The sequence below is a fragment of the Plectrocnemia conspersa genome, unplaced genomic scaffold (assembly GCF_051122295.1).
Source record: "Plectrocnemia conspersa isolate PC_06_02 unplaced genomic scaffold, ASM5112229v1 ptg000007l, whole genome shotgun sequence".
Taxonomy (NCBI): Eukaryota; Metazoa; Arthropoda; class Insecta; order Trichoptera; family Polycentropodidae; genus Plectrocnemia; species Plectrocnemia conspersa.
This window is the reverse complement of record NW_028277171.1, coordinates 10,024,873-10,049,704: the sequence shown is the minus strand read 5'-3', so window position 1 is coordinate 10,049,704 and position 24,832 is coordinate 10,024,873. Positions and strand designations below refer to the sequence as shown.

Below are 24,832 nucleotides of genomic sequence, written 5' to 3'. Positions count from 1 at the left end.
AATTATATATTTAATATTAAATAAGTAAATAGAAGTATTAAAATTTAATTTAAAATGATCTATACCTTATGTTCCACAGCTGAAGAATAAGCAGATGTATCGAACGGCGATACATCAACCTTTCTGCTCTCAGTGCTTATTTCCATGTCATCAAAATCTATGTTCCTCCTGGTTGTTTGAAAATTTTCTGGAGGAATCGCTCCAATTTCTCCACCTTCGTGCTTCATCACCACATTGCCATCATAATCGTTGCTGTATTCGTTCTCGTCTTGCTGTTCCAAATTACGCATCACTTCTTCAAGAACGCTTTCGAAAGTGGATGCAGCGCCGGATTTTTTATCTTCTTCGATTTCCTCATTTACATCTGGCATTCTGAACGTTGTACTCGGATAGATATTTTCATACACTGAAGACTTATCAAGATCTATTGTGTTGCTGGAGGGAGTCACTGAAATTAGCACATCCTCATACGGATTTCTGACTGTTATTATTTCATCATCTCCGCTATTAGCCGATAATTTAGATCCGTATTCAACGCCGTCATGTTTTATTTCATCGGCGATCAGATTTGGATTGAAACTCGGTCTGAATGAGCTGAGCGACAGTTTTGGAGACCATTGAGTTTCCGCTTTCCCGTTTTCTGGGTTATAATCGTCTAACGTCTTATCGTTAGATTTATATTCTACGTATTCGGGTCTATTGATCGAATCGTAAGAAGCTTGATCGTCCGTTACTTCTTGAGATATGGCAGGACTTTTCTCAGTGGCTGATACTGGTCTTTTAAAGTATTTTTGAGTAGCTAGTCTGCCTCTAGTTGAATATTTAGCTGGTGTTCTTTCTGTTGCTCTAAAAGGTTTCTCTTCCACTTCGACAGTTTTTTGTATTTCTTCTTCGTTCTTTAATTCTTCTGCTTTTTCAGTAGTGGTCGGCCTCGTACGTACTCTTCCACGCACTCTCACCCTTTTTAAAGTCGTGCTTTCAACAGTCGGCTCAGTGGTTGTTCTTTGGCGATAGCTGGAAGAAGGCGCCGTCGTGGGTCTTACTGGTCTCCTTCTAGCAAAATGATTTTTTTTAGTGGTTATTTCATCTTTTTCTGAATCAAAATTGGAAGAAGTGCTCGGAGAAGCTTCTGGTATGTATACTGGATGTCTTGAAGTAGTTGGATGCAAGCTAGATTTCAATTGCTGTCGGTTCGACTTCAGTTCAGCCTCAATTTCTTCTATTCTCATTGTAGTGTGGTGCCTGTTATAAGACGGACGATAAGTTATAGGCGACACATTTGGAAGAGAAGACCTTCGCGTAGACTGTAAATGATTTTCAGTGTGATCTTCTACTTTTTTAGTCTCAGTGCTTATGTGATTAGCTACGTTTTCTTCTTCAGTGCCGTCTTTAGATACAGTGACCGCAATGTGCTTTGGACGCGATCGCAGCTTATTTCTAAACCTTGCGATGGGCGTTTCGAACGTGGACGATTCGTGTCTATCTGTGGTTTCTTCATGGCGTTGAGTTACAGATTCTGGTTCACTTTCATATTTGATTTGTTCCTTAGCAGTTGTTTCGTATCTTTCGTAATTTTCACTCGTACTCGGTTGATCCTTTGCAGTTGAACTATCCCTGGAGTTTATGAAAAGTTCTGGCATTATGCTGCTACCGCCGATCCTTTCGCTGCTTACTTCAACGTACGTGTCTGGTTGAGTCAAATATTTCTGTTCTTCTCCTTGGAAGACTGGTTGATTATCGTACGTTTCGGGAGCTGCTGTAGGTTTTACTTCGTGTAGAAAATATGATCTTTGCGTATTTCCAGTCGTTTCGTAAATTCTTATTTTACCATTGGTTAAATCTACTCCTTGAGTACTAGGCAATGGAGTGGTGTGAACTTCAAAAGTGCTCATTCTCTCAACTTTGGTTACTGGGTAGTTTTGGTGTAAAACATCTCGTTGGTAAGCAATATCTCCGTCGTTTTCTTTTCCTTTTGCTTTTTTAGGAACATAATCTGATCCTTCATAGTTATCTGCCGATTTGAAGTGAGTTTTTCCTCTAGATCTTAGTCTCTGATTCCTGGCAGCCGCTGATGTTTTTGGTAAGGTGCTTTCTGTCGTTGTTTTTGTTTCTTCGTCCGTTGATGATGCAACTCTGTTGCGATATGAATATCTGTTAATCTTAGGAGCTTCTGCTTTCTTGGCAGATTCGAAGTTGGATGATTCCGTAGCTGATGCTTGGGTAGTAGTCTTTTCAAAGCGTGATTTATATGTGCTCGGTCTGCGTTCTCTTAATGGAGTTCTTCTAGTAGTTGGCTTTATCGGTTGTTCAGTCGTTTCAGGTGTTGGAGTTGTGGTTCTTGTCCTTCCACGCAAATGAATAGGACGTCTAGTAATGATCGATTTTGTCGTCGGCGCTTGAGTAGTCGTCGTCGTTGTTGTTGTCGTCGTTATTATTTCGTGTTTTATAGGAGCTTCAGTGTGATATTGTACATTAGAATCATTTTCATCATCATCGTCAGATGTAAATTGATATTGTGCAGCAGATACGCTTTGCTTGTTGACTTCTTCGTTTATTTCATGAGGTGAAGGTTCTTCGGCAATAGAAGATATATCTATTTCATTAGGTCTAACTGTAGATGTTGGTCCATAATATGGAATTGGGGAAAAACTATCAATCGGCGAATAGCGTACATTTTCAATAGGCGCTGGTCTCCGTTCAGGAATATATGGTGAGAAAATCGGAGTTTCACGTTGTTTTTCTGTAATGTATTCTTGAACTTCGTTCGTGTTAAAGTTCTTGACTTCTTCCTGCTCTTGAGTTTGTTGGATAATGTGATTTATAAGATAAGGATTCTCCGATGGTAAAGTGGGACCTGATGGTGGAACTGGGGTAGTTTGAGGTCTTTCGCTGGATACGTCTTTTGGAGGAGTGACTATTTTTAATGGGTTCTGTGATGGATCAGCAGCATTTGTGATGTAATGTCCGCGATAGAAATAGTTTTGAGTAGTCGGAGGTCTTGTAGTGGTCGGTGGCCTTGTAGGAATGGTACTATATTCAGGACCAGAGAAGCTAAAATAGCTAACAGTCGGTTTTGACGGAGTTGTGCTGAAATAGCTAGATAAAGGTTGACGCGATGTCGGCAAAATAACCGGTTCAGGTTTTTTGCTCGGAGGTGGTGGACGATGAGATTCGAAACTGTCAAATGGCAAGAACGACGAGAATTGTCCAGGAATTGTGCTATGCGATAAAGATGGATTTGGGGTGGCCGATGGGAAATAATTAATAGTGCTTTGTCTCAATGGTGATCCAGTGATTGTGGATCTGAACGATTCTGTCGTTGGATTTTGTTGAAACGTGGTATATGCGAAAGAGCTAGGCGATACTTCTGCTAAAGCAGCTGGCCTAGAATCTTGATCTTCGTTCATAAATGGATTGATAATGACAGAGCCAACGTGCGGTGCCGGGAAAGGAATTTTAGCGAAACCTTGCGGAGCTTTGTAGCTCAGCGGAGCAACGAAGAATGGCAATCGATCGATGTTTCGCTGAATTCTATTTCCATCTATGCTCGACAAATACGGTAGTTCAAATTTAGAATAATAACTAGGCGTTCTTAAATTGTTAGGACCTACAAATACACTAGGCGAGCTAGAACCTACGCTATCCAGCACGGATATTCCTTTAGCGTCTTTAAGCGTGGATAAGACATCGGATAGTTTGAGACTCTCTTGTGATTTGTTGATCATGTATATAGCTAGAGGGGGTTGGTGAGCTTTCAATTTCTTCGATTTGGGAGTCGTAATATCTGGTTTTGGGAATAATGTTTGAGAAAATGATGGGAATATATTGGAAGAAGACGGCTGGTACTTAGTTGGTCTATCGAATGTCGTTTGCTTGAATTGATTTTGTAGATTTTGAGTGTTAAACGCTTGTTGAATTAAATCTTGTTGGATGTTGTGGAGCTGTGTTTGTTGGCGTTGGACGTAATTTGGAGTGGTCGGAGTATATAGTTGATTGTTTATTTGAACCGGTGATCCAATTGAGTCTCTCAATGCTTCTTGTTGCTGAGACGTCTTAAAATATTGCTTTTGATCACGTTGAAGAGATTCTAATGGGACGTATAAGAGTTGCACTTCTTTTTTTTCGATGGTAGTCATCGCTGGCGTCGTTGGACCAGCCATGAAAGTAGATGAAGATCTTTCAGTAGCTCTAGGAGGGATGACTGGTTCTGGTTTGATGTATTCTTTGTTTTTAACCAATAGATTAGTTGGTTTCTTCTTAGCAGCATTTTGGAAATAATCGACTGAAGCATTTTCGACCTTGTAGCCATCGACAAATCTGAGTTCTTGTTTTAGTGTCTTTTGATGCGCTTGTAAGAATTGCGGAATTTTCATTTGGTTGTAAAATTGATTGTTGATTTGCGTTGGGTGCTGAATAATTTGACCAGACGATAGTTGTTGTTGGAACTGTGGGTAGCTTTGCTGCTGCTGCTGCTGTTGAAACTGGATGGATCTTGGCACAAACGCTTGCGCGAATGGATATCTTGGATCTGTTAAAGTTAATTGAACCAAAGGTTGATTGGGTGGTTGAGGAAATCCTGATTGTCCTGCGGGTACTGATTGTAAATACAGCTGCCTTGGAGTTTCTTGTGGCTTGTATTCGTTCGGCGAAGAATCTGTGGGGAAGAAGTTGGATTGGAAAGGTATCGATTGACTGAGCACTCTAGCTTCTCTTTCATTGTCTGACGATTGGGTTTCTAAGGGCACCCAATCTCCCGAGGATTCTGAAGATAGTTGCCTCGACCATCTTCCTTCAGCCGTACAATGGTTGACGGCGAATAAAACGAGTAACGCAGCGAGGGTTGGCGACATCTGAAAAAAAGAAAAAGGGAAATTAGTTATTCATCCGTATGTATTGAGAGCATCTAGATGTTTTCACGCTTCAGTCGTAACTCGAGTTTTGTACATTTTAATGTTAATCAGATCTGAATGTTTCTGCAGCGTTACCATACGGTGTTGCGCAACCGTTTAGGCTTATCCGATGAGGAAACGGTTTAACTAGAACGACGTACGCGATTTCCGTGTCAAGAAAATAACCACCACTTATGAATTATGCCAATTAGGTTCTGGCGACAGTTTCACTTTTTTATTATGGAAAATGCGTCAGCAGGAAATTGAAGGAAAAACTGTCACCGCCGGATGCAATGTCATTTACAACTGTCAAGACGAAGGTTGCATCATAATCGCACATTGCACTATGATGGAATGGATTTATATATTAATATTGCTATATATAAAGATTAGATCATGGAGATAGTGTAAAGCTAATTTTTGAAAAAAAATAGACGCGAAACAAAATTATATTTCGATAAACAATTATGAAATACTGGTGTTTCTGATCTAATTAAGAATATATAGAAAATCAAGTGTCAAGATGTTATCATATTGATAAATTACAACAAGTTATATAAAATATATAGTATTAATCTAAAGCACAGTTATTTAAATTGTTACAGAATATATTTATGAAATAAACTACTGTAAATATTATATATCATATATTAATAAATAAATATTTTTAAATATTTATTTATTAATATATGATATATAAATATTTTTAAAATGTAAATATTTTTTGTGGTCGTTTATATATTTTTAGTTAAACGTATGACATTTATCATAATGCATTATTTTGTATTCATTTAGCATTTATCATATATGCAATATTTTTCTGATAATAACCTTGGGTTTTTTTTTTTAACTTTAACGGTAATTTTATTCAACTTCAGAAAAATATTTAGCCACTATATGAGATGCGTAATAGATTTTAATTTTTAATTAAAACTATAAAAGTTTCAATCAAATATACTTGGTCTTTAGATTGCTTAATATTATATTGTTTTGTCTTTGCTGCTGCATCTCTGCGTCTCATTAATAATAAAAAACTACCGATTATGATTATATTAAATTGTCATAGAGAACAATTGCATTGGTTAATCTTATTTAACTTTATTCATTTTTTGCAGATAAGCCTGATTGCATACTTTTAAAGATCGTGTAAATTGGGTTAATTCACCGAAAGAATGGCATTAGACACACGCTCGTTATTGTGTATAATTATAACACTTTTCAAGTGCAAACTCTGTAAATATTAGTTTTAATCTGTTAGGTTACACTTGAGTGGTATATTGAAAATCTAGCGCTCTTATGCGAGAATATAGTCACGTGCGAAATTAATTAAAATTGGCATGGCATGTCAGGCATTCCATCGGATAAGTCATTTGAATTACTAGCAGAGAAACTAGGTTCCACTCCGACGCCCGTTAATTCCAACAATCGCGTTATTATAAACGTATTTCATAGGTGCTTTCACCAATTTTCGTCGTTGAATAAAGAACGGTAGTATCTACGATAGCTAGGAAAAGGCTCAATTAAAAAGGTTTTATTGTGTTAGGTCAATGCTTTTGAGTTTAAAGAGTGTTACGTATATCCTACGTAGAAGAATGCGTTGGCTTCACGGACGGCTGAAGCTTAGTATTCTGCTTTGGACAAAGCAGGAAATTAACAATTGGTATACTTATTGTATGCTGTATCGTGATTGGCATCGTTATCGTTGTCGACTGTTTCTTTATTATTAGAAAACACCTGAAAGAATAAATAAGTAATTGGGCATGCGTCAAGAAATATATAAAGCCTTAGTTGAACAAAATAATATATCCACTCATTTTTTATGTATAAGATTAAAAATAAGTTTTCCAAAGACACGTTATATTAACTTACAACTGCTGGTTTGAATTTGTTAAAACAACAATCAGTACGATAGATTTATATTTAAAAAAGAAAAAAATTTAGTTATGTAGAAAAAATATTTGTATGAATATTTGTAAAAAAAATATTTTTATTTTGATTTTGTATTCTTAACTAAAGTTAATACTGAAAAGCAGTTTCAGTAATACAGTGTAGGTTGATAAGTTATTGAATATGCTTTATAGATTACTTAAATACATGTATCTATAAAGCATATTAAAAACGTCTGTAGAACATAAGGATGCCAAACGCTGTTACTTATACAGTTTAAAGAATACGAAATATCTTAGATATTATATTTTAAAATCATGGAATTTACATAATTCAATTTTTTTACGAATTAATTACGAATCTATAAGGGGACTTTGTAAGTTGTAGATGAAAATTGGAAAGGTCAGAGATAATAATTATAAACATAATATTCTACTTGATTTAGCCAGCAATAATTATTTACTACTTAAAAGTGTCAATATAATGTATTATTATTTCAATTACCATATTAATTTGTGTTTGTAATTTTAATTTATTTTTTAAACATTTTTAGTAACGATTGGTTTTAATTTAATTTTAATTTTAATTTTAGAATATGTAAATTTACTTACAAATGTAATTGTATATTTTATTGTTCTTGTAAAAGCCTATTAATAAGTACACAATACCGTAAGAATGAATTTATATTGATTTCAACGTCTCACTCCTTCTCTTCCTCAGATAACCTAAATCTATCGGCAACTTAACGGTGACAATGCATGGTCTTTCTTTTATTCATCATAAACCCTTATTTTATCTGTCAAAGCACATAAATTATTAAGCCTTTTGCATTGTTCAAAAAGTTTATAAATCGTTACACGCGTATCAAAATACTGTTTCTATTTTTTTTAATGAGTTCATCAATCACAATGGATAGCCTTCCCACATACATCATAAAGTTAATCAATCGTTACGTCTTTGATATTGTTTATAAAGTTGATCAATTTTAAAAAGCTAATCAAAAGTATTGTTTCGCCCATCATAATTGTTTCCTAATTGTTTTAAATAACTTTATCAGTGACAACTTTTGGCGTTTTTATTATTAATTATAACCCTCCTATTGCACCTGTTCATAAATTTTATCAATCGTTACTATTTTAAGTGCTCATTAAGTTCATCAATCATTAAACGCTAATAAAGCTTTTATTCTTTATTTTTGAAATGCGTTTATCAGTGACAATGGATAGCCTTTCGTTATTATATTGTTCATAAAGTTGATCAATCGTTTAACATTAATAAAAAATATTGATTTTTTATTATTTTGAATGAGTTTATCAGTGACAATATATGGTCTTAGTTTATTCTATTCTACCTGTTCATAAATTCATCAATCGTTACGACTTTGATATTGTTCATAAAATTAACCAATCATTATACGCCTATCAACAGTATTGTTTCTTTATTTGTTTGAATGAGTTCATCAGTGACAACGGATTGCCTTCCTTTATTCATTATAATCATACATAAGCATATACAGAAACAATTTGGCAATACATTTAAGAAACAGTTTCTCTTTTTACACATAAGAAACGGATTACTGATTGATAATTGACACGTCTATGTTAAACAGCAACTGGAGACATCGTTGCTGCGACTGAGCCATGGTCCTAACATAAAATGTATTTTTAAGATATTGCTTTACATCTATGATATAATTTTATAGGATACTCATCCGCCTATATACATACATATAAATATTAATTCAGCATAGATCTCAGTTATACTATAATAAAATAGATAATATATTCATATGAGATAGACACATTTCTTTCATTAACTTTCTCGGAAGAGACACTGATTTATAATCGGAAATATCATATATAATATTTTTGACGTTGTATAAGCATAATCGATTTTCACACGCATTTTTGCGAGATGCTTACGTTCAGATTCCGATGAGATGGACCGAGGCGTGGCTCTTAAACAAGTGAAAGGCCTTCGCTTTTTACTTTTTACACAACGGGTTTGTGTTATTGGGTCAAAAGTGATACCTTAACCTTACCGCTTCGTCTTCGCTTCGTAATACTATATAAATTTAATAATCGAATTAAATTCAACACATGGCAGTACTTTTTAAAATCCATAGTCCTGTATATGTATACATTATTATTTTATGTCTATTTAAAAAATCAAAATCGATTGACTTTCATTTTATAATGTAATTAAATCTATGCTTCCTTATTATGGCTTTATCCGGTAAATATTATGAATGTATTAAACATAATAGATGATACAATTACGACATATATTTTGCATAAATATTCACACCAAGATGAGAATTAAAAAGTTGTTAATTTAAATACTTTGAGTGACATAAGAGGATGCTGGTTTAATAAGTGTTTGCTTTGAAAGTTTCACAACTTAAAGGTTAAATGTTGCGAGTATCAAAATTTTACGTTGTCATTATAAAATAAACAAACTTATGTTGGCAGCGCTTGTCAAACCGGAAACGCCAATTGAATCTATCGTTGTTTGCACATTGTCATCGTGTCGAACATAACAATACAATTACCGACCATACACACGCTATATTTATTTTTCAAGATTAGGCGCTACAAATCGATGCAAAAAATAAAAACAATAAAACTATTGTTCTAACGCGAGCCGCACAGGTGGCGATGAAAGTTTTTGTATAATTTTATAACAATTCATGATTTACATCAATTTCATATTGGGGGAATCGACGGGCGTACTTGACCCCGTTCATGGCTGAATTCGTGATGAAACCATAAGATAAAGCATACGTGTGAACTTGAATGAAAAACGAAAACCCGAGAGATGATTAACGTAATAATAATATATTTTTTACGATTCAAATCGGAGAAAGTGTTTATTGATGGCAATAAAAGGGTTTTTACAATTTTATACATTATAAACATGTATGGGCGTCCTTGGATGAAAATCAAACGTGAGTATATAAAAAATAATGATGAACTGTTTAATGTTTTATATAGATAGAGATGCAATACTTTCTACAATCAACAACAATTGTATTGACTCCACACGAAAATCCGTAGACTGGTAATAACCTTTCTTGAAAGAACTTTTGTTCGAAGACCATTAAGAAAATTTGCCGAAGAGATCTAATTGAACAAACTGTATGAGAAACCCGTTTTTGAACACCAGTTTCACTGGCGACGGAGAAAATTCTTCAAAAGCCGGTCTTCGTCGCTAGTTTCCGACAGATGGGACATATTTCGCGGATGCTATAGTCCAAACAGTCTTCCTGCTACATTCATACATAACACATTGCACAACCACAGTAGCCACAGTTACACACTGCACCACATACTTCAATAAATCATATAAAAAACCCGAGCTATTAACTTGGGATCGGCTCTTTGGTTTTTAAAAATTGACTTTCTACGACACGTCAACGTTTTTACGGTGGGTTAAAGACGTTAATTTTTATTATGCGGAACGTTTGACAAATAGCTCGTAATTTACAATTGAATGCATTCCACACATACAATATGTGTTTCGACATAGATGCTCTTGTGTAACATTATTTTATCACTTTTACTCTGAATATTTCATTATCTTAAAATTTCTCTTGTGTGTGCCAATTATGGAGGTGTTAATTCGATTTGTCACGATAAATGCTGGACTGATAAGCACTTATTAAATAGTAAAAATATTATGTGAACACTTACATTAAATATCACCAGATAAATAACAGTGATAGATAAAGTTTTTATTAACATCACAAAAAAGGTCATATAACGAGTTCTTCTATGTTCCTTGAATTAATTTTATTGATAGCGTAAACAAACAATATTGCGTATCCGAGCGGACGTCTTTTTCTGGTCCAATAATAGTTCCTAAGCATTTGCATAAAAAAACAAGGGTCGGTGCCAAATATCTTGATCAAATAGGTATTGAAGCCCGAAATTGAAAATTCCTACCTACCTTTTGCCGTTTTACATGCCAAAGAATCTAATAAGATCTAATATTATATAATAACGAGTTTTTATCCACCACAAGTCATCGATATTAGTTAAAAAATCGAGGATTGAAAATAACAAGGGACCACCCCCCCCCCCCACACACCAATTAATAAGGGTATCTAAGAAAAAACACTGCTGTAATGAGTTACTCAATTCTGCCACTTTTTCAGTCACTTGAATCATAGGATAAGATCAATGCACAAATATACTATAAGAGATACTAAGCCTTGGATACATATACCTACGTGTTATAGAATGACGACGTTATCAATTAACACTGATTTATAACCACTGTTACGCAATGTTATTGCCTAATAAGATATAGCTGCAATGTAACTCCCTTTTAAAGTCACGGAGTAGAAATATTTTTTATTAAGCATTTATAAAGACGAACTGAAATATTCATACAATAATTAAAGTGTAGCGTTGATCCTTCAAACCGGATAATACAGCCTTCCCACGAGGGTCAAAGTCGCACGTAATTAGAAGACATCTTAATTTATCTTAAATAAAATAAATTAGACATTCTATTGAAATTAAAGATAAATGTGCTAAAAAATCTCCAAATGAATTCTCAAATACATGTAGTACAGTTCTTACCAAATTGGATTATTAAAAATAAAATAATTCGAAACAAGTTTAACATAGAATAATTAAGATCGTGTAAAAATATTTTTTATTTCTTTGGCCGAAACACGCTCGTGCGTTGCGATCTCGCACACTACCTTTCCAAATCAAACACACTTTTAAATTCGCTTTTAACAAGAGCAATATAATTATTGAATTAAGCGTTTGCAAAAATAGATATAGATATTTCAATTAAGTTGTTTAAAAATACATCAATATTTTTATTATTATATATCCTCCTACTAACGTTGAACATATTCAAACATAAAATTATATTTTATCCGGTTATATCTTTTTAAAATAAAAATAACAAATTTAAATTCGCAACTTTCATATTTTTATAAATAAAATCTTATGGCTTCATTCTGAATGAATTAAAATGTTTAAACATAGATCATATCCATAATAATAAATATTCATGCGTGATTATATAATATAACAGTAAAAAAATGCTTTTAATATTTTCATGAATTAAACATAATTTTCTTCTTAATTTACAAACATAAATTCGTTGCATAATTATACCTTTTTCTTAAGTGTTGCCAGTATATAGATGCACGGATGCGATTGGCGGCGTACGTGCTAGGGCTCAATTATTTAAATGCTAACGAATGAATGAATCGACAACTATCGATTTTGACGAATGATATCGTTATACAGAACGAAGAAAAAATATGATCACCTCCCGTGGCGATTGCTCAACGTTGTCTTTCTCATCGCAGTGAAAGTTTATAATCGTTTACGCAGCATTTTCGATAACAATTTATTGACGTTCGAAGTCATAAGAAAAAGAAGAGGTCAAACGCCATATCTGTTTTTTGTCTGAAAACACAATTTTCCGACCATGAACGGTCGTCAAGCATCGATGCCTAAATGGCGTATCGAGTACACTATTTGATTGATTAAATATTTGAGATTTTTTACGCACCGATTAAAAATTACAACCGTTTTATAACTTTTAATACTCGATGAAGAAGTGGCAATACAGCTGTCATATATTTTTACGTTTTTTTTGGCCATGAGCAATTATTGATCATTATTAAATAATGACCAAATACGTATTATATATTATTTTAATTACGTTATTAAAGTGAATATGTTTTAATTTTTATATTTACACAACGTCTCTAATTTATCCAATACAATTATAATTTTCTATTTCCCCTTTGTATATATAAGATTTATTTTAGTAATAAAAAACGCTCATTTTGTAACAACGATGACCCATATAATATAATAAGCATTTTCACTACCGTATAAACGATTTCGACCTAACCGATCATTACATGCGTCGTTATGTCATACAAATCTAAAACGAAATCAAACAAATTTATTAAATTGCTTATAGAGACACGCGCACGCCCATTTTTTCCAATATTTGTTGCAAGAAACTGTGGCTAAGAATAACGCAAACGCACAAATTATTTAGTCATTATGTTTAAAGCATTTTATTTCTAACAATCGGCTTGGAAAGCGGTTATAGCGATTTGTCTTTGTCTCCTTTGCATCGCTTTGATAGTGATTGATTCGTCTACCATAATACTAATTAAGAGGTTTTAAGTCAGACATAATGTGTGCGAAATTAGTCACTTTCTTTTAATAACTTAGATAAGTGTACATTAACACTGAGTAGTTCAAATATAGAAAACAGGTTCCTCTAGAGAAGAAAAAAGCACAAAGGAAAGTTTTTGAGTATTAATAATGACATTATTAAACATCGTTCGACATTTTGCGATGTTTGCATTGTGTCGATGATAATTGATCGTTTTCCTTTTCACTTGTCAAGCGCCTATTGTTAAATTTAACTTAATGTTTAAGAACAAAGCCGTTCACAATTTTATCCGATCTTAATATCCGGGAAACGTAAGCGTTTCCTGATCTCTATGGGCACGCATTTTTCGCCTAAAACGCTTAGAAAGTGAAATCGATCTTGACGCTTGGAAGCTATGAAAAATTAAGGTCGTACCTTTATCGCGAACGCAATCAATTCAATCGTACCGTATAAGGTTAATCACTAAGAACGAGATGAAAGCGGGTCAAGTGTTTAGGAACTTGTGTACATGTATAAAAAACTGTCTCCAAAAACACGAGAGATGGTCGTTGACATTTCGACCGGTTGGCTTTGACAATGAAAGTTGTTTCGAAACATGATATTGGAATATAAAAAATATGTCATCACGAACACTAGATTTATTAGCGTTCATTTATACGTGCAAATATAATTGCGGTGACCCTTTTTCCGCTTATTTGAGGAATTAATTGCGAAATTGACGGTGGAAATTTTTATTAGCGTTGTGGGAAAATGATTACAGGGTCACGCAACGAATTGATTGGCTCGTTTCATAGTTAATAGGTGTACAGTTGTTATAATTTATGTGAGAGTGAGTTTAAACAGTATAAATTTAAGACAAATATGCCGTCAAAGTACTATAAATAATTACAATAAAAAATGAATTTATTACTTTAAAAAAATATTTTGTTTAATATATTTGAAGAATAACTAAAATAGATTTTCAGTAATAAAACTGGTTTAGTTGCTCTTTAAATATAATAGAAAATGCTTATAATATTTTATATGTATTATTTATTTATTGATCATCCTTTGGTCCTGGAGTTAAATGGTAAACCTTATTGCTCCTGATAATTGCGACTTACTAAGAATAAATTATTTTCTTGTCAATATTATACAAACTTGCTTGTGTCCGGAGCAAATAGAACTTTGCAAAACAGACATAACGTATGATGTACAAAAAGTTTATATTTGTTAGATTTTTAAATTGCTATAATAACAGTTAATTATAAATAAATATATAAACATCAATAAGATAATACGTTTTAATAATAAGCAAAATTTTACGTAACAAAATCAATACAAAGAAATGAATGCAATTTAATATAATCATTATTTATGGTCAATGTTGCGGTTGATTGTGGCCAAATAGAGGCATAAAAAACATTAAAATATCTCATACAATAAATTTGACACTCAAATGGAAAAATCGATAAAACAGTTTTCTATTTTATCTATCAAATTTACCCGCACAATATGAATCAAAAGAACATGTCCTTTTAATTAATTTAATAATTCTCTTAATTATGAATATATTGTATCCGTTTATGTAAAGAAATCTGACACTGTTATGATCAGATAAACGTTTCGCAACGCAATATCTGTCAACGCGTCGTGTCGTTTTTCCGGAGGCCCTTGACATTGGCAAATTTCACTTTCGCACAAAGCGCGCCTGCCTGCGGTTTGCCGCTAAGAGGTTCGCAATAAAAACAATAAATTTTCATTTATTATTATTTAATTCAATCGCTTCTTTATTATTTATGACACTTTCGCTTTAGTAGTTAACGGATCGTGCGTGAGAAAGTGTCGCGAAATTCATTAACAAATCCACGCAAAATAGCTACAATGAATATCGATGATTTTCACATAAAATATGTGGATTGCGTGTTTAAAATTAACCAGGCTCATTGCCGGAGCAATATTGTGGAAGCATTTACATAAATATAATTTATGATGAAATATTATTATTTATTTTTTATCCGACAATACAATATTACTTACTTTTTCTACTATTTTCTTTAAAGAAAATGTATATAGTGAATTTAAAACAAAATGTTTGATTAAACATAGATACAATTTTAGTTATTTAAATATTAGCTCAAACATACTGACTATTTATAAAGCGTCTACAAGATCAATGTAATTTCAATGTAGTAACTATTTTTTATCCTATATAAATTTATTCCTTATTAATTCTCTGAAATAGTGCAAGATAAATTAATGTTAATCTATAATAATTCATATTGTCTTTATCTATATCATTATATCTTAAAATCAATATAATAATGTTTATTTTTAGTTACATGATATTTTTTTCATATTGACCAGAATTAGAAATGCATTTCTTAGCTCTTTTAATTTCTTACTAATAAATGTAATTTATTTACTAGTTGATAGTAACAACAACACATATGTATGTATGTAATAGTAAAGATATATAAAGATACAATTATTTAATAGTATTTTGATTTTCAGATTGTAGTTATATGTACTTCACAAAAAAATGATTTGTAAATAAGAAATAGCAATAGAAAACCGTAATAAATATGGCGCTGAAGGTTTAAAAAAAATTGATTATTACATATTTGATGATAGAAATTAGTGATTATTAAATAATTATAATTCCGATCCGTTATCACAGAATAAGTTCATCTAGATTTTCTTAATCTCACGGATGAATATCATGATATTAAATTAAAATAAAACTGGAGGTCTTTCATATAGGTATTGAAAATTCATTAATAAACGGCTACTTCAGTTCATAGAGTGTCTTATAGGTATTAAAAAAAAAATTTGCCCTAATTATGTTTGCGATTTTCTTTTAATATCTCGATAATTTTTGAGTCAATTTATTTTATAATGAAACTCTATATAGTCGATGATTATACCTAAGATACTGTAAATTTATAAAATAGATAATTTATGTGGAATTAGATTTTCGTAAAAAATGCGATGGTGGACTAAGTAAAATACATATTAATTTTAATCAATGTGGACAATTTAAAAAGACGGCTGAAGAGGATTAAACCCTTCAAACGGGTCTAGTTATCATTACTGGAACTCATTTACTAATAGTGATTGTGAAATGTTAGTCATAGTGTATACATGCGCCATTCCATTGAATAAGTTTTCCTTTAAAACCAGCGATATTGGCTTAGGTTGAGCGTTTTAAGAAACAAAAGTCTATTAACGATCTTCCACAAAGTGAAAGATCAAGTAAAATATTTAACGTGTACATCACAGCGTTGGTAAATAACCTTAAGTGCGTTCCTTTGATCTCACGATATAAGATTTATTTTTGTCAATATTTAAAGGGATAAATGCCTATCATTAGGCATTGGGTTATTTTTGAACCGAATAGCAATATTCGTAGAGAAATTCGAACTAGTATGTATTTTACATGCAGTTATGGATAGTTATTGAGAGAGCTTGTAAAACTAATAAATATGATTTTATTGATTATGTCTATGTATAAAAATCTTGATATTGATTAGAAAAAAATACGTATAAGAAAAATTAAATTAAATTAAAATACAAATATTATTAAATTTTAATATGGAAAAGTGATATTTGGCTGATACTGTATGTAATATAAAATGTAAATTTAAATTTTACTAACAAAACTGATTTTTGTTATTTTAATGAAATACATGTACCACGGTTTAATGAAATAGGTTTAATGAACAGTGACATAACTATTATGCTAATACGTGTAAAGAACACAGGTTCCCAGAATTGTATAGCAACGAAAAGCTCAATTCGAGTGAATGAATCTTACATTTGCATTCTGATGAAAGGTTGCATTGGGTTAGCTCGAGCTACTTTTGAATCGTCCACCTTGTTGGGAACTATAAACAATGGTCAAAGATAAAGGAGAAAAATGAAAGTGTCTACACGCGTAAAGCACATAACAGGTGTAATGTCCAACGGTCGTTTTTTTTAAAAAAAAGGTCTTTTCCAGCTTTCACCTGCTTGTCAGCCGCTCCTCTGACAATGAAGTGTATAAATATATCTTGTATGTTAATTTTATATTTGCATAAAAATTCCGAATTTCGTCGAGTGAAAATAATGAACGAAAACGCAATGTGCGAGAACAATTTTCTTCTCGGCTATCGTGTCACTTTTCATGTTCGTATACTAATTTGACGAAGACACAATGAGCTATAATTAGCTTCCGTTTGTTTTGGAAATGTCGTAACACTATATGGTTACGAGACAAAAATCGATCTATATCCGGTTTGGTTGGATTCGGAAAGAAAGAGAAAAGCTCATTTCACACGACGCGACGTGCTGTAATATAATAATAATAATAATAAAATATATTAAAATAACTGCATATATGAAAGTATTTTCTTTTAAATTTGTAACTTTTAATATTATATAATTATGTGTGGTTTCTATATATTAGCTCACCTCTAATACAAATCAATTCATCATTCAGGTGAGAAGCTATCGTAATAAGATAAAAAAAACACTGATCGACATGTAATCAGTTTTAATTAAAGATTATCTATGTTTCTAGTTTAATCTAAGAATAATATTATAAATAATGCATTTTTACAATATTTTGACATTATTTTCGTTGTGCTACTCTTTGTTTGCTTACCAAGCTTAATATTTAAAGGATTATAATATATATCATATATTGGAAGAATAACTCTAATGGTGGTTACTATACGAAATTAAAATTAATATTTTAGTTTAGACAAGTTCAACAAACGAAGTCGTTAAGAATAAATGAAAAAAAGAGTGACTATATGGATTGTTAAAAATATTACATAAACCAATTCTATAATTTCACAAATTGACCGATTGATTAAACTATTTGTTTAATCAATAAAAATAAGATCCGGTTGTCTACAATTCCAACAAGTCAGTCATTTTCTGCTTTTTTTGTAAGTGCAATGTGAAACGGTACGAATCAATGATAACTGATTTGAGAAAATGAAAAATCAACATGTAAAATTAGAAAAGAAATATTTCGCATATTGAAGAAGCTTCCAAACACTCTTATTTTTTCTAAATAAATATTTTTGCTAGTAGTAGTAGTGCCGTCCGTTTGACTTTGTTATTACAAAATAATTTTTGTATCTTTGCACATTGATTACTTTTAAAAATAAAAATAATTAAGAGCTAAAATGTACAAATTTTACTTGTTACGAGTTAAATTATTGACTGAAAAGTCATAATTTACAAAATTGCTATTGTAAATACTTAGGTATATTTTCTAGGACTAGACTAGAAATAGTAATAAATAAATAAGTATTAAACCTATTTTATAAAAAAATATATTAGACAGTATAAAAATAATATTTTATACATAATATAAAATATGTGAGAAATTTCCTACAAATAAAACGCTTTACAATATATAATCTGGAAAGTTAATAGAAATAATATTACAAGCCTGAAATTTTTCTTTTGAAGGCGTAGTAGAACCAGCCAAATCAAGTTACCCATTTATGTGATTTTGTAGGTTTTTAGTAAGCCTGCTCTTTAGTTAAATATTATAATTTACAACTGATTTATTAACGACAAGCTATCATTTAAAAATCTATTGCTTGTAAATTTTTTCTCGAGTCCTTTAGAAATGCAATATCCAAATATGTAAAAAAGCGTCTCTGAATTAATCCAAACTTATTAACTAAGTATTTTAATACCTTGCAAATGTTCTATACAAAGCAATATATTTCATGAAAATAATTAATTGGCTCTTAGTATTTTCACGGTATTTTTGGATCAACTTTTCTATTGCCTATTCATTGGAGAACTAAGAGATAAATAAAGTAGTGGGTATCATTTTTCAGTTGACTAACAATTAAACGTGTAAGTAAATAAGAGAATTTAATCAATGCAGCCCTACACTACTTAAAGCAGCTTAGAAAATAAAAAAGCTTGACAAATGGGTACCGCATGAACCGAAAAAAAATAGCTTTTTTAAAATTTATTCACGCAACAGAAACAGTGCATTTCTCGTTGGAATTTCAAGGTGCGACAAAAAGTACATTTAAATTAAATTTAAATATTTTTTTTTAATTAGATAAAGCTGTCGTGACCATACAGGCTACCCCAATGCGTCACGATAGTAAAAAAACAACACACAGTAATATTACAATACACAAAAATATAAAACTTGTAAGATATAAAAATAGTATTACACAAATAAATAGCCTTATTGAAAAAAATCATTAAATATTAATATTAAGTGATAAGAACTGGACCAGCTCCTCGTAGCTGACATTAAATGTGTCAACGTGCAATGCCAACGTATTAAGGAGCCGGATGGCAACAGTCACTTTCTTTTATAATCTTCACAATGTTTAACCTTAATTGGTAACAATTATATGTTCTGTCTATAAGATTTACTTGAATGCGCATTTGAGATTATATTTTGCTATTTATAAATACCCATAAATGCAAGTTTGATATTTAATATTATAATATTTATAATTAGGTTTACCATACGCCCTGGTTTGACCGGGATAACACAATCGGTCCCTGCTTCTCAAAATTTCACTTTCAGTCTGCTGTGACTAGGGATTCCAATCCCGGGCCAAAATTTTGATCCCGGGATTTCGGTATTGCACTTAGTCGATCCCGGGATCCCGGGACCAGTCCCGGGATAATTTTCATGTTATTTTATCGATAAAAATAATTTAAAATGAATAATACAATATATTTTTACATCTGTTTTTTATAACGTACAATGTATAAAGTACGTATAATTTTAGTCTTGGACTTAAAATAGAAAATAATATAATAAAAATAAAAAAGGGAAGGTTATATATTTATTTGAAAAGAAAAAAATGAACTTTTGACAATGAATGTACATAGGTATGTACATTCATAGACACAAGTAATTGAAAACATTATTTTGAATAAAACTCACAAAGTAACATCAAAGCATCAAGTGTTTTATCATTTAGCCTTGATCTGATTTTGGTTCCTAAGCAGCCTGCTGCTGAAAAAGCACGTTCAGACTCACAGCCTCAAAGATTCACAGATGACACGTGCAACTCGCGCAAGTTTGTACACGAAATATAACGATGTTGTCAATAATAATTCGATTGTGCTTGATAAATCAACCAATCCGAAAAATTCGGGATTATGTTTTATAATCCCGGGACTCATCGGGTATTGAAAATCGTTCGGGATCCCGGGATTGGAATCCCTAGCTGTGACACAATACAAAATACTATAAATGTTGATTGTTAGCATTTGTAATTAGTCTGTCATATTCAAACAAATGATTTATAGTAAACAAATAAAAGTTAAAGCTTATAATTGGTAGTTTTTCGATTACGAATATGTTTTCAAGGTGTTCCCATGACGAATTCACCCTGTGAGCGCATACTCGTGTCAAAGTGACTAATGGGCGAAGAAAATCGAGACAATGCCGTCAATTAGAAACTCATCGAGAGCTGACGATGCGTGTCTGACACAGACAATCTCCTAAAGCCAAAGAGACCCCTTACAACACTTAGGAATGAATCACGCCAACGCCAAAGGTTACCTATCCACGTTCGAGCATCGGAGACATTTTTATTAATCATCTCATATTATACGCACTTGCGCAACGTGGGTGAAAGCTAATCTCGAACGTACTTGAAAATGTACACATTTTTTTACCACCTCGCTAGGAGGTTTTTCCGCCCAACAATGTCGCTGGTTTATTTCGCAATAGACGTTGCGGAACAAAACAAAAAATGACTATCCCACTCAACGAGACGTCTCAGACGGTGTCAATCTGAAATTAATTCACGGACCTACGTGGGCGTCCATTGTTGTGGAATCAATTTTTTGTTTATTATTAATAATGCACATATGCACGACGTGTGATTTGGGTCGCGTGTGTGTTAGTACGCTTGTTTGGACAATTGCGCACGTATTGTAAGTAATTGTTAATGTTTATATCATTAGCTATGTATTCATTATGAGAGAATTATATAATCATTATTTCATGTTATTATTTATGCTTATTTAGCATAAGTTGTTTAAGCGATCGTAGACAATTCGTAACCTATGAGGGTCGATTGTCGAAAGAATATTTTATCCCTTTGGGATTTCCTCAAGGGTCCGATCGGATCCTATGCTCTTCTTATTATTAATGAATGATATAAATACAGCAGTAGCAAATGTCAGTTTTCTATTGCTTGGATCCATTCGATTTAAAGCGGACTCTTTCTCTCTATTCATCTCTTAGAGGAAAATAAGTGGCAGAAAAAGTACAGACAGACTGGTCAAAATATATTCAAACCAAATTTTGGTCAATAGGAGGGCGCAAAAACATTTATCACATCTCAGACAAAAATTCACGTCAATAAAATCGTGTAAGTGCCGTCGTAGTGCACGATTTTATTGCTTTCGACGTGGATTTTTGACTTCTGAGAAGAGATAATTGTTTTTATGCGCTCTTATATTGGTCAAAATTTGGTTTAGATGTACTTCATTCGATTCTCACTAACTGTAAGTCGTAATATTGTTATAAAAAATAATATTTTAATATGAAAGCTAGATAATCGAACGTGATGCTCTTAAATTTGGTCAGAAAAATGAGAATTTTTGAGATGAGAATTCACAAAATACAAGTTTCTGAGATTACTTGAGCATGACCGGGAAGGGGTTGAAAAAGCAGCGAGACTGATAACATAACATATTAAAATAAAATCGGGATTCAAATCTAAGACTAGATAAACTTATTCAACTTAATAAAGCCATTTTTTAAATCTAAGTACTCAATTTTCTTTATAGTCAATACTTAAAAGCAAGTACAAGAAAAATAAGTAACTTGATAGGCGTAAGCCTAATGCGTTACAACAGAGTAACACACAGAACCTACACGTAAGTATTGCGACACACCAAACTTAAACTGTCTAAGAATATACGATTACATTTTTTGTAAAAAAATCAAATATAGAGCTAGCCAACTTACACTTTATGCCATCGGTATCCCAAATTTTCGCGGTGTATTTGTCGGCAAGTCACTAATCATATATAACTTATATTTTAGTTTTAGTTTGTTAATTAGTTGAATAATGATAACATTGTTAAAATATGGTTTTTGTTAACTACATATATAATATACTTAAAAATATATGTATAACTAATCATATATTTACGTAAAAAAGAACATAATTTATACTAGACACGCTTTCAATGCAAACAGCTGTTACACCAAAAATAAATGTTAAAATTAAATCTATAAGAATATTAGCTCAAGGAAAGCGCATGTATGTATATTATTTTATCACTGTTTTTTAATAACTTATATATTATTCTATTGCAAAGCTTACTCATCTGTTTTAAGCTGTACTTAAGCTAAAATAATATTTCTGAAGTGATTACGAGAGAAAATGTCACTTTATTCTGATCATCGTTTTTTCTACTTATTTCTAAGCTATTTCAAAACCTGCTTCTTAAGAGACTTACGTCTCACCAGTTTGATTTCCGACAAGAGCACCTAACCATAGAACATGTTTATCGCATTACAAGTGTTATTAATGAAACATCTGAAGAAAATAAAAGATCTTCTGGACGTATTTGTTAAACTGTAGCACATTTAGCTTAATAAATATTTATTTAAAATATATATTATACAACGGAAAGATTCTTCAAGGAATAATATATATTTACATGTCATACGAGACAATGAGACGCTTCTTCTCAACAACAAAAATGCTTTCACGCCTAAGAAAAACATTTGTGTTTTGAAATGTTTATTGGCGGTCTCTACCATGACCGAAATTCGAAGAATTCGTTGTTGAACGAAACAAACCGTACATATATCAAATTCGTTCCAAAAAATATAACCTATTGAATATACAATAAATTCGATAAAATTATGTATAAATCAATATTTTTGCATTCATTAAATCTCAGATTATTTTAATTATGGTGATTTCTAAAAGCTGAAATGACGTATCTGTTCAAAATATGTGTAATAATAAATTAAGCATTTTTATTTTGACACCCTAATTGATTAGTAATTCAGACAGCATTGTGGTATGCATATTTTATAAAATTTTAAGAGTTTGATTATAAAATAATTACTGATAAATTTAAATATATTTTATTTACCAATAAACTATTTTTATTATAATTATATTATCGCTTTGGAAAATTTAACTGTTTTCTCTAAAGTCCAAAATGTTCATATGGTATCTTGTTTCGGTAAAGTCCAAAAAATACACATTGAATCTATCCTGAATTACATAACATAATGTTTCGTTGTGTGATGAAGGCGTGCGATAATATAGAACATAAAGACTCACTTTGGAATAAAAATGATAAAACAGCAAAATTTCTGAATGTTTCTGGTAGCAGAAGATAACCACTAAGAACTAGATTATCTGATGTCGTCCAGTGAGAATTTTTTGTAAATCTTTTGTTGAAACATGGCTAGCGTTAGCTCAATTACTATTATTGTATTATTATATTAGGTAGTGAGACACTAAACAGAATTTAAAACTATCATTACAGCTTACTAGCAAATAAGCTTGATTTTGTTTAATTCCTTACGACATGCATACATAAGATTAGAAAAATCTAATCTGTGAAGGTTGATCGAATTTTAATTTTAAATTACTTTCGGCACCATACGGGATTCGAGCCTAGATCTTTCAGGTATCCGTCAAATACCAATAGTATCAGACTCACATTTTCATAACAATTAGCTGACATTTGAAAGAAAACTTTTGATAGTTTTAGATACTAATAATTAAAAAAGAAACTAGAATTTGTAAAAAGTGGTTATAACATCTCATTATACCTTTCAGTGTAGCGTATTGTATAATTTTATCAAATCTACTACTTCTTTGGTGTTCAAGAAGAAAGTATTACTTAATAACAATGTACGGTTTCTAATGGACAGATTCTTTGATAGCATCATAATGGATCCATTCACGCTTCTCTGATGCGGATGCAGCATGAAAATCTGTCAAACTGTCGACCTCAGGTGAAATCGAACACACCCAAGGCAAACGACATCTTAGCTATACATTTGCTCAAATGAATATTATGCTAGGCAATTAAAGCCATTACAGATAAACGTCAAACACGCCACATAATTGTCTCTCTTCATCTTAAACATTACTAGGTACTGCTTAACGTGCATCACAAATTTCACGCCGCGCCTACCACGTTACTTGTTCACGATCACTGGTTTAGTAGGCAAGCATGCCGTATGTTTATTTATTATACTCGAAGAGGCATTGTTCTCTTGAGAGACTTTTTGCAGATTGTTATTGCTGAAGCGATTGCCATATGACACGTGGGTGCAGCGTTATGCAAACGCAGACTCAAGGTAGAGGTGAATTCGTACATAAACCGATTAATTTTGTTAATGAAAAATGGTTACCAACCTCTGTCGTTATGGATTAACATAATAGGAATAGAGATTTTCACAATATATTGAATGACTCATTGAATTTTTGTATGAATCGAATTTTTAACGATTCGATCATTACATGAATTATTTATTAATTGTGGGCCAATTACATTGAGTCATAAGTGTAATTCATATTATTAAGATGTCAATCGATTATGATGAAACATGCTTACGTGAGGTTTAGGTAGTGTTGCAAAGATAATAATAATGATTAAAAAGAGTTGAAAGATGGGTCGCTCTAAGGAGTATTTTGCTCTCATTATTGTTTAATTCTAAAAGAAAGTTATTTATAAAATATAAAAAAGAAAATCTCGACTTGTTCTAAAAAGTTTAACTTTGAACATTTTTTTAAATAATAATAAAAAAAAGTAACACAATACGCACATTTTCACAAATTTGCGATCGTTTTCTCATATAACCATACAATTTGGACCGTGACGTTTTCACCTGCGATTATCTAATCCGGCATTTGGGTTGTGATCTAGTT

General features: G+C 31.8%; 1 protein-coding gene across 1 annotated transcript in view; it reads right to left on the bottom strand.

Annotated features, from left to right (window-relative positions):
* The window catches only part of LOC148233887 (uncharacterized), a 42,789-nt gene that overhangs the window by 1,954 nt on the left and 16,003 nt on the right, over positions 1-24,832 (bottom strand). The window contains exon 2 of the mRNA XM_088188551.1: positions 66-4,850. Coding sequence (XP_088044677.1) covers positions 66-4,850 — 4,785 coding nt within the window. The remainder of the gene's footprint in view (positions 1-65; positions 4,851-24,832) is intronic.